Source organism: Hyla sarda, chromosome 2, assembly GCF_029499605.1.
Source record: "Hyla sarda isolate aHylSar1 chromosome 2, aHylSar1.hap1, whole genome shotgun sequence".
In the NCBI taxonomy this organism is placed as follows: Eukaryota; Metazoa; Chordata; class Amphibia; order Anura; family Hylidae; genus Hyla; species Hyla sarda.
The window spans coordinates 107,850,275-107,872,248 of record NC_079190.1 but is presented as its reverse complement, the minus strand read 5'-3'; the positions used below and the strand labels follow the sequence as shown (position 1 = coordinate 107,872,248).

The following is a 21,974-nucleotide window of genomic DNA, read 5'->3' as shown; positions in this document are numbered from 1 at the left end:
CATGCACCAAAATTAGTATGTGTAAAATTGTCATCTTCTGACCCCTATAACTTTTTTTATTTTTCCGTATACAGGGATTTATGAGGGCTTATTTTTTGCGCCATGATCTGGCATTTCATGAGTATAATCGGTACCTTTTTTGTTTTGATGGGACTTTTTGACCACTTTTTATGCATCTTTTTTAGGGTATACAAAGTAACCAAAAATAATCAATTTTGGACTTTGGAATTTATTTTACTAGTACGCCATTGACCGTTTGGTTTAATTAACATTATGTTTTTATCGTTTTTACATTTTTTTTTTTAAATGAGAAAAGGGGGGTGAGTCAAACTTTTATTGAGGAAGGGGTTAAATCACATTTATTAACTATTTTTTTTACCCTTCTTTATTTTTTTTTGCAATGTTATAGCCCCCATAGGAGACTATAACATGTAATACCTTGATTGCAGACACTGATCAATGCAATGCCATTGATCAGTGTGATTGGTGCTCTGCTGCTCCAGCCTGGATCTCCAGCTTGATCGGCGATGTCCGGCATTAGCCACGGGTCCTGGCTGCTGATAGCAATCTGGACCTGCTGGGTATGAAGCGCGCTCTGCTCCTGAATGCGCTTCACATAACAGGAGCCGGCAACGAGCGTAAATATATGCTCGTGGTCGTTAAGGGTTAAAGTCTATATTAATCAAGTAGGTATAAAGCACCATAAGTCCCTGCAAGGCAACAGGGCTCCCAAGGGTTACACTGCATCCCTTCTACTCTGCTTCGTACTGTGTGTAATGTCATCTGCACCTACTCAGTAAAAGACAGTTATCCATAACCCTACATCGGTGTGTCTTCTTCCCAGTGACTGTCCCAGGAGAATCTGTCTCCACCTCGGACCGTGCATCCCCTTATGAGTTGTTTTCCTGCACACTGACACTTCTGCTCACCCAGTTGCTATTTACCTGATTGGGTTGTGCTGCTGTTTTTGGTAGACCCAGGGGCCAGGGAAAACAGTGGAGGGGTTGGAGCATCACACTGGCACTGTATCTCTTTCATTCATGGTCAGTGGGGGGCCCAAAGGTCAAATTTCAAATGTTCATAAAAGTATTACAGTAAATAAGCCATCACTTTGTTGGATGGAAATACCCACGGTAAATACGTTGTAACAGGTAAGCAATACCTGAAAGTACCAGCTTTATCTTTCTCTTCCTTCTTTGACCCAACCCCAGGCATCATAAAATATGCAGACAGAAAACATCCTGTCTGTAGGGAATTTATAGCATTTATGACTGTTGTAGTAAAGATAACCAACTCTGTGTCAGCATTCTAACCCCAAATACAGCGTGTGGTTTTTACCTTCTGTCCACCTATATGAGGTATACAACTATATATAGACAGAGACGTAATGAATATAGAAGAATATAAATATTTATTATCACTTTACATTTTACAGCTTTATAAATATATTATATACAAACAGGTGCATGTGCATGACAACAAACATCAGGTTCCCAGTTAGATTTCTAGTGTAACATTTTCTTTTTTTAATAAAACCTAGGAAATGAATGCATTTTTTTTAGCTTTCTTGAGAGAAAATGTAAAGAAAACAATGTCCTTCCATGGTTTTCTTTACATCTTTAATTTATCCAGAAATACTTCAGTATACTGTAAGTGCTTTTAATAGTTTACAAAGAAATATAAAAAGTTCATGAGTGAGGTCTGCTTGAGTATAAAAGATTTCAGTGTCCAGTCACAGTGTCCAGGTACTAAACGCCTTATGTTCTTCTGAATTTGTTAAGGATTAAATAGAGAACTCTTTTATAAGCGTCGCGGAACTGACGGTTCATGGCTGCGTACAGTATGGGATTGATGCAACTGTTCAGCCAGGTGAGATTGGCCGCGATCATGTGAAGAACATGGGGTGCCGCATTTTTGGCATCAAAAATATTGAGCAGTAAAAAGGGAATATAGCTGATCACAAAGAAGAGAAAAACCACAAAGCACATGCGAGTGACCTTTTTGAAATCCGAACCAGAGTCCTTTGGTTGGGAAACTGTGGCAGGCGCCGATCTAATGTGATCTGTAGAACTAGAGGTCCCAGTATCTTTGGAAGTAGTAATATGTTCTGAGATGATCTCACTGGAGGCTGCTGTGTCTACACCGCTGTCTTCCACCTCATGAAATTTAGCTTGTATGCCAGAATTACTACTGGAAGCATTTGTCTTTTTGTCTTTAGATTTGGAAAGTCTATACTGGTCTAAAGCTTTGGAAGCAGATTTAACTTTGAGATGGATGAGCAAATAGAAGATGCCAACACAGCTTAGGCCCACCACGAAGTAAAAGCCCATTAGAATTGTGGTGTAAGGTCGTCCTTTTATACGATGAAAGCTGCAGGTACAAACTTTAGGAACTAATACATAGACTGGCCAAAGTGGTGCAAAGCTGGCAAATCCAGCCACCCAGGTGGCTAGGAGAATGAAGGTAGCCCCCAGATTGCAAAAAATACGATCAAAAAGTTTATTGTTGGTGATGAGAATGTAACGGCTGACGGCAATGAGACACAGATTAATAATGGATACAGAATTGGAAACAAACAATAGCATGCCGAAGACCCTGCAGAAGTCGGCGCCGCTCCTCCAGTACAGGTGTAAGTATGAGTCTACAGAGAAGGGCTGTAAGAACATACAGTACAAGATGTCCGCCAGGGATAGATTGATAATGAGTAGATTGAAACGGGTCTGCAGCTTTTTATCCAGTGCAAAGGCAATGACTGTTAACACATTGCCAGATGTCCCCACCAAAGACACAATGATTCCCCATATCACAGCAACGTAACGATAATTCACAACTGATGGATGATAGCAGGAGAAGGGGTCTGAATCATTCAGACTGGAATCGGAGTCATTCATGGTGATGTTCGGACTTCTACAGCAATGGTTCTTTCTGAAAGAGATGAAAGAAAATAGATTATAGTGATTTCAATGCACATTATTACACCAACCTGATTTAGCTACAGTTTTTACGCTGCGTCGATACTTCAGTTTCTATGTCCTCAGAGATGACAGAAGATGAGATATAACCCTTACTTCTTGTTTACTTACTATTTTATTGCAGTTATTAAAGTTAAAAAACACCAAACCAGTCATGAGGATGTTAAAGTGGTTTTCCCCACCAACTGCACTTATTACCTATCCGCAGGATAAGTCATAAGTAATTGACTGATGGGTACTCTATTTCTGGGACCACAACTGATCACAAGAATTGGGAGAAGGGTCTCATTTTCAACCATTTGAATGGAGAGGTGGTCAGACATGCACACTGCCTCTCCAGACTGACTGAGATAAGCAAGTTCTGTCCTCTGCTCCTGAATTCTGTCAGTTCTATATGGCTTCTCCCTTTAATGAAGGAAATAGGATCCCCATTCTTATGATCATTGGGGCACACAGCAATCAGATACTCATCACCTAGGTAATGACTGAGTGGTGTTGGTGGGAAGATCCTTTTACACCCAATATTCCACTCCTCATGTCATACCCTCTGGTGCCAGAAAGTTAAAAAGAATTGTAAATTACTTCTATTAACAAATCTTAATCCTTTCAGTACTTATCAGCTGCTGTATGCTCCCCAGAAAGTAATTTTCTGTTTGAATTTCTTTCCAGTCTGAACACAGTGCTCTCTGCTGATACCTCGGTCCATGTCAGGAACTGTCCAGAACAGGAGATTTGCTATGGGGGTTTGCTCCTACTCTGGACAGTTCATGACATCGACAGAGGTGTCAGCAAAGAGCACTGTGGTCAGACAGAAAAGAAATTCAAAAAGAAAATAACTTCCTGTGAAGCATACAGCAACTGATAAGTACTGGAAGTGTTAATATTTTTAAATAGAAGTAATCTACAAATCTGTTTAGCTTTCTGGCAGCAGTTGATAAAAACATTTTTTTTTCCACTGGAGTACCCCTTTAAGAAGCTTTCATTTTGGTAGCTGTTTGGTGAGGTTCGGAGGGGGAGCTGCTTTACCTGCCTAGATGTGACATAAAGGGATCAATGCGGTCACATATTATGTGACCATTTCCCTTAGAGACAGCTTATTCAGTTTAGATTCATATAATTTTTTGGTATGGTATATGGTATTTTTTTTATATACAAGAGAACAAGTCAATTTTACTATTTTTTGTCCCTGAAACTCTTATTTACTCATTCATAGTAACCACACAATTGGTAATAGGGCATGTGCATGTTAAGATTGCATATTAGTTATATACTGTACTGATCTGGGGAAATGGAAACACTAAGTGTAAATATAAAATTGCCTATGAGATATTTATAGTAATGGAAAGTTCCCTCCCAGATACAAGGTGTGGTATTGTATTTCTAATTTTCCCATTCATACATTAGGTTTAGAATATATTTATGTAATTCCTTGTATACATTATGTCTAAAAAGAGGAATATCTATGTATCTTGTATAGCCAGTGCAAGCCTGTACTGCTGTTTTCTTGATGTAATGTAATACAATACTGACACAACCTTAGTCATCAGGATATTTGTAATCATTACATTGCTTAATAAATACTATTAAAACCGCGAGGTTTGGTGCATGTTAACTCTGCCAACGCATTGGTGCAGTGAATTAAGTCACCCACAATAACAGGACATACAACATTAAAGGGGTACTCCGCCCCTAGACATCTTATCCCCTATGCAAAAGATCCCCAGCACTGAGACCCCTGCGATCTCGGCAGCGGCACCCCAGACATCCGGTGCACAAAGCGAACTTTGCTCCGTGCCAGATGACTGGCAATACGGGGCGGAGGCTCATGATGTCACAGTCACACCCCACTCGTGACATTACGGCCACCCCCCTTAATGAAAGTTTGTGGGAGGGGGCGTGGCATCATTTATGCCCCTCCCATAGACCTGCATTGAGGGGGCGTTGCTGTGACGTCACGAGCCTCCGGCGCTGCACCCAAAGCTCTAAACTAACGTAGGGTGCTGCAGGGAGATCGTGGGGGTCCCTTGCATCCTTTGGATAGGGAATAAGATGTTTAGGGGCAGAGTACCCCTTTAAAGGGATATTCCAGAAAAAAAAACTTTTTTTTATATATCAACTGGCTCGAGAAAGTTAGACAGAGTTGTAAATGACTTCAATTAAAAAATCTTAACCCTGCCAGTAGTTATCAGCTGCTGAAGTTGAGTTGTTCTTTTCTGTCTGACAACAGTGCTCTCTGCTGACACCTCTGCTTGTCTCCAGTCTGCCTGTCTCCAATTGTCCAGAGTAGGATCAACTCCCCATAGCAAACCTCTAATGCTTCAGACAGTTCCTGAGACAAGCAGAGGTGCCAGCAGAGAGCACTGTTGTCAGACAGAAAAGAACAACTCAACTTCAGCAGCTGATAACTACTGGCAGGATTAAGATTTTTTTTTATAGAAATCATTTACAATTATGTTTAACTTTCTGGAGCCAGTTAATATAAAAAAAAAAAAGGTTTTGCCTGGAATACCCCTTTAAGGAACTATGCTCCTATACATCTCAAAATGCTACAAGTGTGACATAGGATGTTACACTGGTGAAAACTGACAGAAACTCAATGAAAGGATGAATTTACACAGATTGTCCAACAACCACCATAAAGAAAAAGACTATTGCACCCCTGTTGGACACCATTTTACCCAAAGTGGTCACTCCAGACATGACCAAATATCCAGATACTAAAAGGAAACTTCAAAAACACTCAAGAAAGAAAGACATTTGAAGCCAAAATGATACTTTATTTATGATTCCAGAAACGGAGAACATAGGGGGGTATTTATCAATGCAATGTTGCCTCTTGACAGTTTCTTTTTACCCTTTTTTTTTCACTTTGGTTTTCGTTGACATGCACCAAATTTATCATTTGGTGCAAATTGTTAGTAATTTTGGCTCAAATGTTGAAATCAGCTGTTCACAGCGCCTTTTACACTGAACTTACCGCAACAGAGGACGCGTATCTTACCCTGTAGAGCAGCCATTTCGGAGTCCCTCCTGCAGTATATCAGCAAGCGACGCAAGTTATTTTCTTGTGAAATGGATTTTATTTTTTTGTTTTTTTTGGTTACTTTAGTGCAGTGGTCTTCAACCTGCGGACCTCCAGATGTTGCTAAACTACAATTCCCAGCATGCCCGTACAGCCATTGGCTGTGCGGGCATGCTGGGAGTTGTAGTCTTGCAACATCTGGAGGTCCGCAGGTTGGAGACCACTGCTTTAGTGCTTACCTTTCCTGAACCTGTGTGGCCATGTCCAATGCTGGCTCAATGGAGGGTGAAGGTTCCTCAGAGACAACTACGCCACAGGATAATATTGAGCAGCCTTGGAGTGGTCGCTGCTTTCACAAAAAAAATTTTTTATGTATTTTTCAGCCTTTACATTTTCTGACATTGCAAAGTGTATTTTCCATGTGCAAAATTTCTTGGGGGGGGGGGGGGGGGATTTGCGCCAAAATTGCGCAAAAGATCGATTGGCGCAAATTATGAATTACTGACTAAAGTTAAAATCACACACAGGACTGTGTGATTTTGAGAAAGTTGTAAAAATGACAGTGGAGAAGATGCGCCAAACTTTGGCGCAAACAGACACTGCGCCAAAGTATTGTGCCAAAGTTACGTGAAAAAAAAACCCACATAAATCCTTTGATAAATACCCCCCTAATGTTTATTTGAGCTTCTTATCGCTTTATAACCTGCGCAGGATAGTCTTCTCTCTGTATCTCACCATGTCCTGCTCCGTCACCATCCTTACCCCTTCCCTCCTCCCCTCCTCCCCTCCTTTTGTTATCCTTATCTACAGTATGTAGTCTATGGTCTTATAGCTGGACAATTTATAGCCCAATTGAGGCTGCATTCACACCACGATCTGACCTTCCAATGCACAGATACGATTTCGGAAGCTCAAATTACCTGAAATCGTATCTGTGCATGGATAGGTATGGACAGATACAGAGCCATTAACTATTATGGGTCTGCGGACCCGATTGTAGTCAGATAGGTACTACGATCTGGTCTGCCACGATTTTCAGTCCGAGTGAAAAGTTGGATCCCCTGAAAAAATGACCAGATCGTAGTCACTAGTTGACTACGATCGGGTCCACAGCCCCATAATGCTGTGTTAGTGGGCACATTGACAAGCAGGATTTATTTTGGTATTTTATGCCTGAAGGAAAGGTTAGTTTCACAGCTCACAGAGCTGGGTTATTCTGGGGGTAAGGTTGCCGGAAGAAAACCCAAGCATGTTGTTTTGACATGTTGTCGAGACATGCCGAAAGCTTAGATCAAACTGGGTCTCACTAACGTGACCCTCTGTGATCGCAGGTTATAAGCCAGTGACGTGTGCAGCAGTGCTCTTCACTACACAGCTGGACGCTCTTTCTGACTCATTTCCTGTATAGAGTGAAGCAGAGAATGAGTCGGATTTGATTGACAGCCGGGGAGTGAGGCCCAAGCTGCCATACACTTCACCAGTTTATGACCTGAACATCTTAGGACTGGGACCCCGTAAGATCTCAAGTTTTGACTACATGTCAAAAGTTTTTCCAGCTGACACTAACCCTTTAAAAAGGAGTTTACAGCTCTCCACTCTGGACAAGTCCCAAGTTACGTTCCCTAACAGGACATATGGCTATGGATAACCGGTTATATAGGGAAACATAGTTTGGCATTCCAAGAGGGAAATGTGTAAATGAACTAACTGCAGTTGCACTATAACACAGCGCAGTTAATAATTACATTGAATAAAACGGCTCAGGTACACGCCTGGATTTGTTGTTGCTGTCCCCAGTTGTATGCTTTCTATTTGCTACAATGATATTCTCCAAAGACACTGACAAGACCCATCCAGATGGTAAATGCTCCCCATGCAAATACCTGTCTTAAATGATTTCTGCTACATATTATACAGGATATACACCCTAAGGTTAAATTCACTTGTGGAAGATTTGTTGAAGAAATTCCTGCACCAGAAATTCCTCAGTTAAAATCATTTGATCTGGTTGTTTCTATAGCAAGTATACACTTGTCTGTAAGCTCCATTTATTAGACAGTCACAGTCAACAATCATACAGGGTGTACATTAGGGAAATGATGTTTGCTGTTTTAAACCACATTGGACCCCATTGGAAGAACAGTATATGGGATCGTAAAAGCTTATCATAAAGCAGTGTTTCCCAGCCAGGGTGCCACCAGCTGTTGCGAAACTACAACGCCCAGCATGCCTTCAGCTGTCCGGGCATGGTGGGCGTTGTAGTTTTGCAAAAGCTGGAGGAACCCTGGTTGTTGGAAACACTTTCACAAACCACCAAATTTATACATCTCTAATCAGCTAGTACTTGTGGCATGAAAAGCATTTTTCTACTTTTACTGTAGAAGCCTAGGGATCCTCTATCTATTGCATCTGCACAGGTTGTACATGTTATGTCAGTCCCTAGTAATGAACTAGTTTTTTTTATTTAATCACTCCATAAAGCCCCTTTAAACTGGATGTTCCAAAGTAAAACCAGTAACAATGTTTAACCATTAAAGTTTTTATCTTAAATGGGCACTGTCAGAAACAAAAACTTTTGATATGTTGTAAAGCATGTATAACCAATAGGTTTTGCAATTGCTTTCATTAGAACATTTTCAGTATTTCATTCTGAAAAAGCCAGTCAAACAACTGCCCCCCTTCCTGCTTGGACACATACTAGTCCTGCTGTGTCCATGCGTCATCACCTATGTCATGGACACACTTCCTTGATTGACAGCTATGAGTGCAGGGCTCACAGCTGGAGGAAAAATCCTCCCACTATTAGCTTGTGTCCAGCTACTGTCAGTGAGGACAAGCTGGGAATTGTAGTTTTGCTAATGCTGGGGGAGATGTGAGAAGACAGCATACTGAGGGAGGGGGCGGAGACCTGCACAGAGAGGCCACGCCCCCTCCCTTTGAGAGGAATTCAGACTAGTGAGCTAAATTAAAAGTGTAATAAAAAATAAATAAAGGTGCTAGACACATAAAAATTAGATGTAAATGGTCAGGATTAGGTACTGAGTGATATATTAAAAAAATGTTTTTTGTTGGATCTGACGGGTACGCTTTAAAGGAGATGTATAATAAAAAAAAAAAAAAAAAAACTTATCCCCAATCTTTGGCTCTCCCATAGAACTATATAGAGGGGTTGTGACTCACCGCTGTAAAGGAGAGTCGGGGCTCTAAACAGGAGATCGCGGGGGGCCCCAGAGCTCAGACCCCCCACGATTTAAAACTTATCCCCTATCCAAAGGATATAGGACAGGTTTTTTTTTTTCCCATGATACTTATCCTTTAAAGAAGAACTTCAGGTTTTGGCTTTTTTTCCCCACATCATGCGCACCCACCATCACTAGTCATACAGCACCATTTGTTTTTTTCCAGCACAGCTGCATCTATGTGTTTTGTTACTCTAACATGGCGTTGTGATCACCAGTCTGACACTCCAAATCTTCCAGTGCCTAAGGCCGGGTTCACATTGTGGAATATCCGAGCGGAATACTGTTTTGAAAGAGTCCGATTGCTGGCAATGGGATTTCGCTGCACTGGGCACACTGCAGAGTTTTCCACCCGGAAAATCCCCTCAAAAAATTCTGCCAGAACATTGAACTCGTTCAATGTTCTGGTGGACTTCCACTCCGCAGAAATTGCCATCTATGGGGATGGCAATGTCTGCGGGGTCCTAGCGCCAATTGATTCAGTTCGTGCTGCTTGCACTCAAAATCTCTGACTGAATTTTGTCCGGCTGGAGATTATGCAGTGTGAAACCGACCTAATGGTTTCTCTGACTCCTTGTGGACTACATCATCACCTATTAGATCCCTCCTACTTGCTCCCAGATCCCTTCTTACTGCTTTCACCTCTATCTTTAGGATATCTTCTGGGATCAGGACATTAAGTAGTTATATGCCTTCCATGAGGCTGTGTTCACACATTGCATTTCTTGCAGCTTTTTTCAGTTTTTGCTGTAATATTCCCAAAGGCAAACATGGACATTGTATCGCAAATGTGCAAAATATGGTAAAAACGTGCCATTTTTACCACAGTTTTAGAAAATCACAGCAAAAACTGCTATTATGCAGTAAAAATGCAACGGATAAAGTCTAAATATGTCAACTCTTTATAAAACACTTCAATTGTGATTATAGATCAAACCACTTTCTCCTCATGGCAATATTTCTTTACAAAACACACTTTGAGTAAGAAAACTCATAGAACTGCATAGTATGAATTGACCCCACTCCACTTCTGAATAAGTTCACCTGGGTGATCTCCAGTACTAACAGGTGAAGGAGATGACTAGGTGCAATGATCAAATGCCCCAGCCAAAGCCAGAGGATTCATGGCAAATGCAGGCTGCATGACAGAAACCACATCATTGCATTTGTAAACTAAAAGGGAGCCTATCCCATGCCTGCCACATCAGGAAAAAAGAGGTAAGCAAAAGGCACACCATATTATTTTCCAGTTACAGCCTATGCTGCATTATATAAGCCAAAAAAAAATAAAAAAACATTTAAATAAAAAAATAATCCCGGAAAGCTTCTTTAATTTCATTTTCACACAGCAGAATTTTGTTCCGCGTGTATATGCTACAACCAGGAGTGGGTCCAAACAGGTGGCAATCTCTATTATACAGTCTCTCTTTTTTAGTTTACAATCCTGGTTTTCTCCTACACATCACAATGCAAATTACTGACCAGAAAAATGTGATGTGAAAGTGATCTAACAAGAATATTCTGAAAAAACAATAGTCCATTTAATACAAGATCGATATCAGATATCTATCGTAATCTGGGACATACTCACCAGATGCAAAGTCAGTCTGGCAGATGATCTGGTCACATATAGCACAGCTGTCTTTATATAAAGTCTTTCCTCAAAAGCCCCACCTTGCTCAATGATTTCCCATAAGTTGTGTAAGTAAGTTAGTTCCCCTTTAAACGTGCACTGTTTTTTTTTTTTTTATGCTGAGTCGGCTTCTACCCCTTGCTTTTTTGTGTCACTTGTTCTGTTTCATGCAAGTTCTAGAATATAAATTTACTACAATTATTAGACACAAAACCTGACATTTGTATCATCACATACCACACCACGCTCGGGGAAGTGACATTTACTTTGAATAATACAAGTACAAACACATGATTGATCATGACTGAACGACAGAATCTTGGGCTTATGGAGAGATTATACTGTGGCTAAGTTCTGTAAAGAGGAGTGGAAGAACTGGAACTCCCGAAGGAGTGAAGGCTTCACATCATGACTGATTCCTGCAAAAAACACGATTCCTGGAATGAAGTCAGAATTTCAAATAGAGATTTGAACATTTTAGTCAAAGGGGCCTCAGTAAGACAACCACTTTCACAGAGAGGGTGTATAGACATCATAAAGGAGGAATGCCCTTACTCAGACCCTGATGTAAGTTAGCTAGAGTGGCTTATACATTCAGAATTAATACTGCAGTTTATGGCAAAATACTGTAACGTCTCCCCCCCCCCCCCCCCCGATGCTGTTTTGCAGGGGGTTCATAAACCATACTGAGTTTTGAGTGAATGAGGCTGAACGATAATACCAGGTGAAGACAGTGATGTGGCTATGGGGGTGGCCGCAGTCTTCCCTTTTAGGCAAAACACTCTTAAATTGCTCTGCCTGATCATAGATAGAATAGTATGGCTGAACAGTTTAAACGGGTACCCGGTCGCTAGACATGTTATCCTGTATCCAAAGGATAGGGGATAACATGTCTGATCGTGGGGGTCCAGCCGCTTGGAACCCCTGCGATCTCTGCAGAGTCACCCCAGTCATCCCGTGCTCTTAGCAATCTCTGCTCCCTGCCAGATGACTGGCAAACACAGCAGCCATGCTGTACCCCTTAAAGGGGTACTCCGGTGAAAACTTTTTTTCTTTTAAATCAACTGGTGGCAGAAAGTTAAACATATTTGTAAATTACTTCTATTAAAAAATCTTAATCCTTCCAGTACTTATTAGCTGCTGAATGCTACAGAGGAAATTCCTTTCTTTTTGGAACACTGATGACATCACAAGCACAGTGCTCTCTGCTGACATCTCTGTCGATTTTAGCAACCATGCATAGCAGATGCATAGCAGATGTATGCTAAGGGAAGCATGATGGCTCAGTGGTTAGCACTGCTGCCTTGCAGTGCTGGGGACTTGGGTTCAAATCCTACTAAGGACAACAATAAATAAAGCGTTATTATTATTATTATAATAACGTCAGCAGAGAGAACTGTGCTCGTGATGTCATCAGAGAGCATTCCAAAAAGAAAAGAATTTCCTCTGTAGTATTCAGCAGCTAATAAGTACAGAAAGGATTAAGATTTTTTAATAGAAGTAATTTACATATATGTTTAACTTTCTGCCACCAGTTGATTTAAAAGAAAAAAGGTTTTCACCGGAGCACCTTTAAGCATTTATCGATGATCAGTGCACAAAGGAAGTAAGTGGTGGATGTGGTGAAGTCTATAGAGGTGAGTACCCACTAGACTCCAGGTATGCAGCATTAACCACTCCACTGGCCTTTACCAGGGCTCCTCACATTAACCCCTTCAATACCCTAGGCCACTAAGGACTCTGGAATTAACCCCCTCACTACTCTAGACCGGCAGTTTTAATCCTTTCATTCTTTTAAGTTGAGTTTCTCGCCCTAACTAAGGATTCTGTCAGCCATGATATATCATGTATGTCATCGGGTCAAAAGTTCTGATCGGTGGAGGTTCCAGCTGCAGAATGAGCAGGCGGAAATGAGCAGCTGTGTCCTCTGTCCAGGGTCGGTGTTAAGGCAGGGCAAACCGTCAATTTCTCAGGGTCCCCATCTCCTTGGGGGCCCCCATGCGGGCTGCTCAGTGGCAGATCCATGGGGGTGCAATGGGTCAATTGCCCCCCCCCAGATTGATTAATTTCCTCCCTCACATTCAGGACATCCCTGTGTCCCGATAGATCTTTTCGGGACACAAGGATGTCCCGGATACTTTTCTGCAGCCCAACATTGACTTTAAAAATGCAGGGGCCGCCGGGAGGTAGCACACGCATGGGACGAAAGTGGAGCGAAGCAGTGTGGACGTGTGCATGGTAAGTTACCAGCGGCACGTCATCTTCAGTACTCTGACCTCTGGTCCTGGGACCTACTGCTATGGCAGTACACAGACATACAGCCTCCAGCCATACACTGTATATGGCTGAAGACTGTATGTCTGTGGGGAAACTATACTGCCAAACTAATGTGGGGGAACCATAAACTAATGTGGGGGAAGTATACTGCCTACTTACTGTGGGGGAACTACAACCTAATGTGGGGGAACCATACTGCCTACCTACTGTGGGGGAACTATAATCTATTGTGGGGGAACTATACTGCCAACCTATTGAGAAGGAACTACAACCTAATGTGGGGGGAACTATTCTGCCAACCTAATGTGGGGGAGCTATACTGCCAACCTAATGTGGGGGGACTATACTGCCAGCCTAATGTGGGGGAACTACAACCTAATGTGGGGGAACAATACTGCGATCCTAATGGGTGGGGGGTGACAACCTAATGTGGGGGAACATACTCTAACCTAATAATGGTGCACGTTGCTCCCCATCACAAGAACAACTGTTAAATTCATCAGAAAAAAAAAAAAGACTTTAATGGCCGTTCACGATGGGTAGCAACAGCAGTGTGTAAGGAGCCTTAGTGTGAGGATGATGGGAGTGAGAAAACTGGCAGGATGATGGAAGTAAGACAGATGGAAGGATCAGAGGCCGCAGCAGCACACAGTAGCCAGTAATACATAGCGGGAGGTGGAGACCTGAGGGGAGGAGCAGACGCATATTTGTCTGGGGCGCATGGAACTCCATCACACCACCCTCACCATCTTAGGATCAGGCGCGATGGTGGTGGTGCCCTCTGCCACAAAGAGCAGTGGCTGCTTGTAGTGGTGATGGGTAGCAGGCATGCCATGTCCTACCATGCACTGGTTCAGAACCTCAATATTACAACGCCATTTTGCAAAAGTTGGGGGCATCTGTTTCTACCCATGGCACCTTTCGGTAAGAATGACACACTATCTCTGTTTTGAAGGTTCATACGGTTACAACAATAGCAAATTTATATAGTTTTTTTTTTTTAATTTTTTTTTACTACTTTAGTTTTTGTACAAAAATGAGTATGCTTAAAATTGTGTTGTTCTAATCCCTATAACTTTTATTTTTCTGCATATGGGGATGTATGAGGGTCATTCAATTGCTCTTTAGATATTTTTTTATGATATTTGAAGTGACCAAAAATGTGCAAATCTGGTTAGTGCACTATTACGACTTTTGGGACCCCACTTTTGATTTTGCCCAGGGCCACTCTAAGCCTAAAACCGGCCCTGTCTCTGTCCAATTGCACTAGATGGGCTCCAGAGATTTGTAATGTATAAACTCCTCTTGAAATATAATAATATGTAAAAAGTCACAGCTAGTTTACCACAACACAGACATTTAATACGTAGTAGAGTTGTGATTAGTATCTTTGCCCCATCCTTCCTTTTTGGGTTCTCTGCATAATCTAATCTTCCTAATATTATTGCAGTAAAACATGATTAAATATTTATTTAAAAAATACAATGTGATGTTCCTGAATTTTTATCTCAGTAAACGCTTAGATTACTGCACACCCGGGTGTTAAAGTAAGAGAATTATATCACATATTTAGGCTTTACATGTCCATCAACATTAAACACAGACACTAAACCTATAACAACGCTTACTCTCTAACAAACCCATGCTGCTCCTATGTAGCAATATTTTGACTATTGGGATGGGCTGCAGACTGTACATTACTTAGTAATAATAGCTTTTCTATGGGATTAGACCAGATGACTTGCCTTTGCTCCTCACATGCTTCAATGAGCCTTGGATGCCCATTTTTCCCGCTTGCACCACATCAATTTTAAGAACTGACTACTTACTTGCTATTTAACCCCTTAAGAATTGCAGCCATTTTTCTTCTTGCTCATGTTCTAAGAGCCATCATTCTCTTACTTTTTTATTGACAGAGCTTTAGGAGGGCTTCTTTTTTTGTGAGACATGTACTTTTTAATGATGCCCTTCATTTTATCATATAATCTAATGCAAAACAAAGACCAAAAAAAAGTTTGGGGGCTTTTCTCTTAACGTCATGCACTTTGGTAAAACGGGCATGTTTATTTAATTCTGCTATTATTTTATTACTACTCTTAGAATATCTAAAGCTTAAATGGTCACTGTTGTTTCAAACAACCTCCATTTAATAGCCTATGTATTTCCTAGTGTTTCTGTATATCGCTTTAGTTACCAAAAATTGTTTTTTCAACTGAATTTTTATGTCCCCCAGGAGCTTTCATTATACGATTACTTGATTGCTTATACAGTGCACTGCAATACCAATGTATTGCAGTGTACTGTCATTTGTTATTACCTTGTCTATGGCAGAGTGTAATATATAATGGCTGCCATGGAGGCCTTCCCAAGGCCCCTGGCTACCATGATAACTGATAAAAACCCTGATTGTATATCACAGGGAGCTGATCAGCAATATTGAACCGGCACCTATCATCTAACCGCCTATTAACCATGGCCTCTAGGGAGTCTAAGGATGTTATGTATTCTGTTTTACATTTACAGCCAACGTGTAATCATGTAACATAAATCACAACAATGTATGAAAGGTCTGGAATGTGTGATTCCCAGTGAGGTGTTTCAGGAGACATTTAGGTTACTTTTTACTTTAGTCAAGGAAGTAGATAGTGAGGCCTTATCATAAGGAACTTTCACAACTTTTACTCTCCATAACTGGAATTTCCACATTGTCGTTAGATTCTCAGCTCTTGCAACACAGCAGTTGGTAGCTTTATTTTACTGAAAGTAAAATAGTAAAATAAGAAGTTGGACTCAATAGACATTTAGTTGACCTGAATGGGCATGTGTCTTTTTCAACCTTATTATGTAATGTCAGCAGCTGTGTCTTTTCTATCTTACCATATGTAGAGAACAAACATGCAGAAACAAAGGCAAGACTCTCACTCTATTCTCACAATATTTCATTTTGTTTCACCAACCATCGAAAGATAAGTATTAGGCTGTGTTTCCACTTTTTAGTAATTCTGCCATTGTAGGTTTTTTTATTTTTTTATTTAGCTAAAGCCAGAGGTGTGTGCAAAAGAAACGGGGAATATAAAAAATGTCTCACCTACCTTATCTAACCTGCAGTAATTGTCATAACTCATTGGGGCAACATTGATGCCAAGTCATTCAACTACAGCCCTCTAGTTCTGCTACTTTGTAAGCTGACAAAGAAGAAGGTAAAAGTGAACTAATCCTACTGGTTGTCCCTGCATTTACTTTTATGTCATGTTTGGGTATAAACCCAATTGAACTTCCATGTGAAACATCTTTAGTGTTTGCAGTACAAGCAATGTGAATAATATCTGAAGAAATCACATCTGTATACTGCAGAAGAAAAATGTACAGAATTTCCACATAAATATTTTCTCCTGTACGGATTTAAAGGGGTACTCCAGCGCTTAGACATCTTATCCCCTATCCAAAGGATAGGGGATAAGATGCCTGATCACAGGGGTCCCGCCGCTGGGTCCCCCGTGATCTTGCACGCAGCACCCCAGTTAAAATCAGTCCCGGGAGCATGTTCGCTCCGGGTCTGATTACCCCGGGGCGTGTGGCGTCACACCTCTGCCCCTGTGTGACGTCACGCTCCGCCCCTCAATTCTAGCCTATGGGAGGGGGTGTGATGCCGTCACGCCCCCTCCCATAGGCTTGCATTGAGGGGTGGAGACGTGACGTCACACGCCGCCTGCCCCGTGGTCGCCGGTAATCAGACCCGGAGCGAACATGCTCCAGGGACTGATTTTAACTGGGGTGCTGCGTGCAAGATCACGGGGGTCCCCAGCGGCGGGACCCCCACGATCAGGCATCTTATCCCCTATCCTTTGGATAGGGGATAAGATGTCTAAGTGCCGGAGTACCCCCTTTAAATCTTGGAGACCTGGGGAATACTGCCACATTTGCCCAATCATTTCACCTGTCTGTATATGTTTAGTTTTTGAGTATTTGACAGAAAAATGTGATCTTTAAATGTATCCATTTTTCAAAATAAAAATCTCGAAATTAGTCTTACATCTCCATCACAACACAAAACAGGCTGTGAATGAGTTTTATCTCAGGTAACGCTTAAGACTATTGCACACCCAGGTGTTAAAGTAAAAAAATGATATCACATATTTAGTCTTTACATGTCCATCAACATTAAACACAGACACTAAACCCATCACAACACTTACTCTCTAACAAGCATATGTTGCTCTTAGGTAGCAATATTTTGACTATTGGGATGGGCTGCAGACTGTACATTACTTAGTTGGTGTCAGTATCGCACCAGAACAAGTATATGTTGACTAGTAGACTGTTCCCTATTGTCTGCTATCGGAGGAAACAGATCAGACAGAGTTTAACTGTATTAATCCATTGTTCCTCTCCATGATAAGCATCTCTCACCTTAGAAATAACATATCTACATTTCTAATCTACATTTGGTTGAGGCAAAGGGGGAGATTTATCATTGCTTTTAGAGCACTTTTTTTGTCTATGTTTTGGCGCAGTTCAGGCGCAAGCAGCATATTTTGAGACTTTTATGCGCCTTTTGATATAGACAGTTTCACTCTTTTTGCCTACCTGTAGAACTTTTTCTTTTTGACCATGCAGTGGTCACATATTTATCATTTGCGACTTTTGTCAAAACTTGCTATTTTGTGCGCAAAGGTACTTTTTTAGGCGCAAAGCTACACCACCTACCAGTAGGCGTGAGAATCACTTCTACCTTCCACAATTCAACCTTTAACCCCTTGTGGACAACAGCGTCCCACTCCCCTTCTAGGACATGTGCTCAGGAGCTGAGCGCAGGTCATAGCTGGGTGGTCCTGGTGGCTATCTGCCACCAGGACCCATCTCTAATGCCTGATATCAGCGATCACAGTGAAGTCTGGCTTTAAGCCCTTAGACACCGCAATAAAATTTTATTGTAGCATCTAAAATGCAAGTAAAAATGTCCCGGCAAATCTGTGAAAGTAAATACACCTAACCTGACAAATTCAGGAACCGGGAAAGTGTCTACTTCTCTCCCTCACAAGTGTCTAGAAAAAGTGTATGTGGTTGAGCTTTCCCACCACAGCAGAGCTGCGCAAAATTCATTATCCTGCTGCACCTTCTTGATAAATAAGATCCACGATAGTCAAACTCACCACCCAAATAAACGTGGGAAAATAGCTCTACTGTAGACATTCTTTGATAAATCTGGGCCAAAGTGTGTACAGTGTCCTCTGCATGGAGGCATCATGGAGCACATATTACACATATCAGAATGGCAGGGACTGTGCCTGATGCTATTTTTGTTGCAGATTTGCTGTTGCAGATTTTACTACACATCGAAGTCAAGGCACCACAAAATCTACTGAAAAAAATAAGGATATTTGAACTGAGTCTAATGGCACATTCACATGTTATTTTGCTATTATTAGGGTTTTGCTAAAGATTTTCTACAGCTGATATTGCTAACCATTGAAGTCAATTAATCCAGCTGCAGAAAATATGCAGCAAATTACCCTAGGGTCTATTCACACATAGTGGGGGAGATTTATCAAAACTTGTTCAGAGGAAAAGTTGACCAGTTGCCCATAGCAACCAATCAGATTGCTTCTTTTATTTTTCAGAGGCCTTTTCCAAAATGAAAGAAGTGATCTGATTGGTTGCTATAGGCAATTCAGTAACTTTTCCTCTAGACAGGTTTTGATGAATCTCCCCCACAGTGTACTGCGCATATTTGATTCTGCAGATTTCAATGTAAGCTAAATTATTGAGACACCACTTCAAATCAAATATGCGCAGGATATTGTACATGTGAATACACCCTTAGGCTATATTTTATAAAATTATGGAAATAATTTACTGCTTGCTGTTACAGTGCACTATACTGTAAACTATCAGGAGCCACAATGATGCACCAATAGAAATTTTTGGGGGCGTATTTCATTACAGGGCAAACAGGGATTTTTTATGCTGTAACCATATGTATTGCGATAGAAAAATAGTAATATGATCCATTAGTCACTGTATTATGCAGGTATGGCTAAAGAGTAGCAACATACCACAGCAATTAGATTGCCTATGACTCCATAGTATAGACCAGGGATCCTCAAACTACGGGCCGCAGGTAACATAGCCTGCCGAGGACATTTATCCGGCCCGCCGGGAGGTGCTAATTACTCCTGCACGGCGCTGCGCATTGATCAGGCATGTGGAAATTGTATCGCCCGATGCCCGGGACATGCAGTTACGGGCACCAGGCAGGTGAATTCTTCAAGCATTTAGCACTGCTTCGGGCAAGCAGGGCTAAATACCTGAGGAATTCACATATAACGGGGACCGGTCACTAAACTCCTGTAGACTGCAGCTGTATGCTGCAGTCTACAGTGTGACGCGCAGGACGTCGGCGTCCCAGCGTAGGCGCGTGTGATGACGTCGCTCATCACGCGCACCACATTCAGGACAGAGGATGCGGTCCAGCAACATAATCAACTGCCGAGCCCCTGAGCCTGCTGGAGCGCACATGGGACGGAGGACGGGTAATAGCAGGGGATCAGAGGGGGAGGGGGGGGGGGCGGTTTGGTGAATGAGTATATGATGTGGCACAGGGGGGAGGGGGCTGAAATATAATGGCACAGGGGGGAGGGGGGCTGAAATATAATGCCCAGGGAGAGGGGGGCTGAAATATAATGGCACAGGGGGAGGGGGGCTGAAATACAATGGCACAGGAGGGAGGGGGCTGAAATATAATGGCACAGAAGGGAGTGGGTTGAAATATAATGGATTCTTGTTCTTCATTTTAAATATTGTATTTGTCCTCATTTTGCTTCTTCACTTTAGAATTAGATATATGCAGTGTGCATAGGAATTTGTTCCTAATTTTATTTATTTTTTTTAACTGTAGTCCGGCCCTTCAACGGTCTGAGGGACAGTGAACTGGCCCCCTGTTTAAAAAGTTTGAGGACCCCTGGTATAGACCTTTAAGGGTAACACATGACATCATATAGACTCCATATACACAAGAGAATGTAACATATAAACTTTAAGGAAAGGCCACATGATTTGGTATAATATTTAGGCTTTGTTCACTCTGCGGAATTTCTGTGCGAAATTCCGCTGAAGAATTCCACCGAAAATTCTTCCTAAATTTACTGTCCATTGATTTCAATGGGATTCCACAGTCCCATATAGACAGCCCTATTTTCGCTTTGGGAATCCCATTGAAGTCAATGGGGCTTAAACACAGAAATTCCACCACAATTCTATTGAGCAAGCTTTACCCTATTTGTGCATTAAGAGCCGATTCTCCATCAAAAGCAATAGAATACAAAGTTTGGTAAGAAAATAAACCGATATTTTACATTCAATTTTTTTTCTACCACAAGAATGCTGATGCTAAGAAAAATGGTCACTTTTACAGTGTGTGAACATGTTTCACAGCTGTCACGCCCCCTCCTATAGGCTTGCATAGAGGGGCGGAGCGTGACATCACATGGGGGCGGAGGCATGACGTCACACGCTGCTGGCCCTGTGGTCGTCGGTAATCAGACCCGGAGCGAACATGTTACCGGGACTGATTACAAACGGGGTGCCGCGTGCAAGATCCCGGGGGTCCCCAGCGGCGGGATTCCTGCAATCAGGCATTTTAACCCCTATCCTTTGGATAGGGGATAAGATGTCTAAGCAGCGGAGAACCCCTTTAAAGGGGAACTCCGATGGAAACAAGTAGAAAACAAATGTTTTCAAATCAACTGGTGCCTGAAAGTAAAACATATTTGTAAATTACTTAATCTTAATCCTTCTAGTACTTATTAGCTGCTGTATAAAACAGAGAAATTTGTGAATTTGTCTGACAACAGTGCTCGCTGGAGACACCTCAGTCCGTGTCAGGAACTGTCCAGATTAGAAGCATATCCCCATAGAAAAACTTTCCTGCTCTGGACAAATCCTGACACAGACACAGATGTCAGCAGAGAGCACTGTTGTCAGGCTGAAAAGGGTTAAGGATTTTAAATAGAAGTGATTTACAAATCTGTTTAACTTTCTTGCACCAGTTGATTTGAAAAAAAATAATTCCACCGTAGTTCCCCTTTAAGGGAAAGGTGTGTATTTTTAAGCCCATGGCTTCACAGCAACATTTCACAGGTGAGTGATTTCACGCAATATGTAAAGGAATGGGCTCTCGGCACTTATAAGGATTAAGGCAGAGAATGGGCAGTAGGTCTTATGTGATTGTCATGTGATCTATTCCATTTCACCAATGCATTATATCCCACGTACACAGTATAGCAAGTCAAGCGATATCACAGCAGAGCCCTGGCCTAACTGTGAAGATTGTAACTTTTATCGTCATTTTTAATTATGTAGATAAATAAAAACTCATTTACTATATTTTCTGTCATTCCCTACACACATCCATACATGGCTTACCTTACAGCAGCGTGCGGTGGTCACAGATGTCGGATCACAGACGATACAGTTCCTGGAGCTCTGTGTCCTGCTGCTCTTCTCATGATCAGATGAAAGCCATCTGCCTTCCTTCAGGATAGAGGGAGGAAATACTTCCAATACCACAGTGTAGGATGGGCAGGTACAGAATCTGAACTGGAGACAAATTATGGTGCAACACCATTAACCCGTTCAGCTTCAGGAAGGAATGCTAAGGATCGCCTCATACAACAGGGTGTGTTGTGCAATCTTATCTGACTCATTCACATCATGGGAAATTCAAGGAATCCATGCTGAAGAGTGAAATAATATTTGAACAGGACGATAAAAATCTTTCAACTTATTTCATAACACCATCTCGTCTCAAGATTCAGTGAGTTTCTTACCTA

General features: G+C 41.7%; 1 protein-coding gene across 2 annotated transcripts; it reads right to left on the bottom strand.

Annotated features, from left to right (window-relative positions):
- Positions 1-1,402: 1,402 nt before the first annotated feature.
- GPR84 (G protein-coupled receptor 84) lies at positions 1,403-21,741 on the bottom strand. Of its 2 annotated transcripts, none has more exons than XM_056562788.1 (2): positions 21,568-21,741; positions 1,403-2,925 (listed from the first exon to the last, which is right to left on the bottom strand). In XM_056562788.1, the coding sequence occupies exon 2, from the start codon at positions 2,889-2,891 to the stop codon at positions 1,758-1,760; it is 1,134 nt and encodes a 377-aa protein (XP_056418763.1). In that variant the 5' UTR covers positions 2,892-2,925; positions 21,568-21,741; the 3' UTR covers positions 1,403-1,757. The 2 variants fall into 2 exon arrangements, with proteins under 2 accessions (XP_056418763.1, XP_056418764.1); XM_056562789.1 differs by lacking the exon at positions 21,568-21,741 and adding an exon at positions 10,825-10,911.
- Positions 21,742-21,974: the final 233 nt, after the last annotated feature.

What these genes read in the sequence shown, in the direction of transcription:
- GPR84 (XM_056562788.1), bottom strand. Translation starts at nt 2,891, where the DNA reads ATGAATGACTCCGATTCCAGTCTGAATGATTCAGACCCCTTCTCCTGC.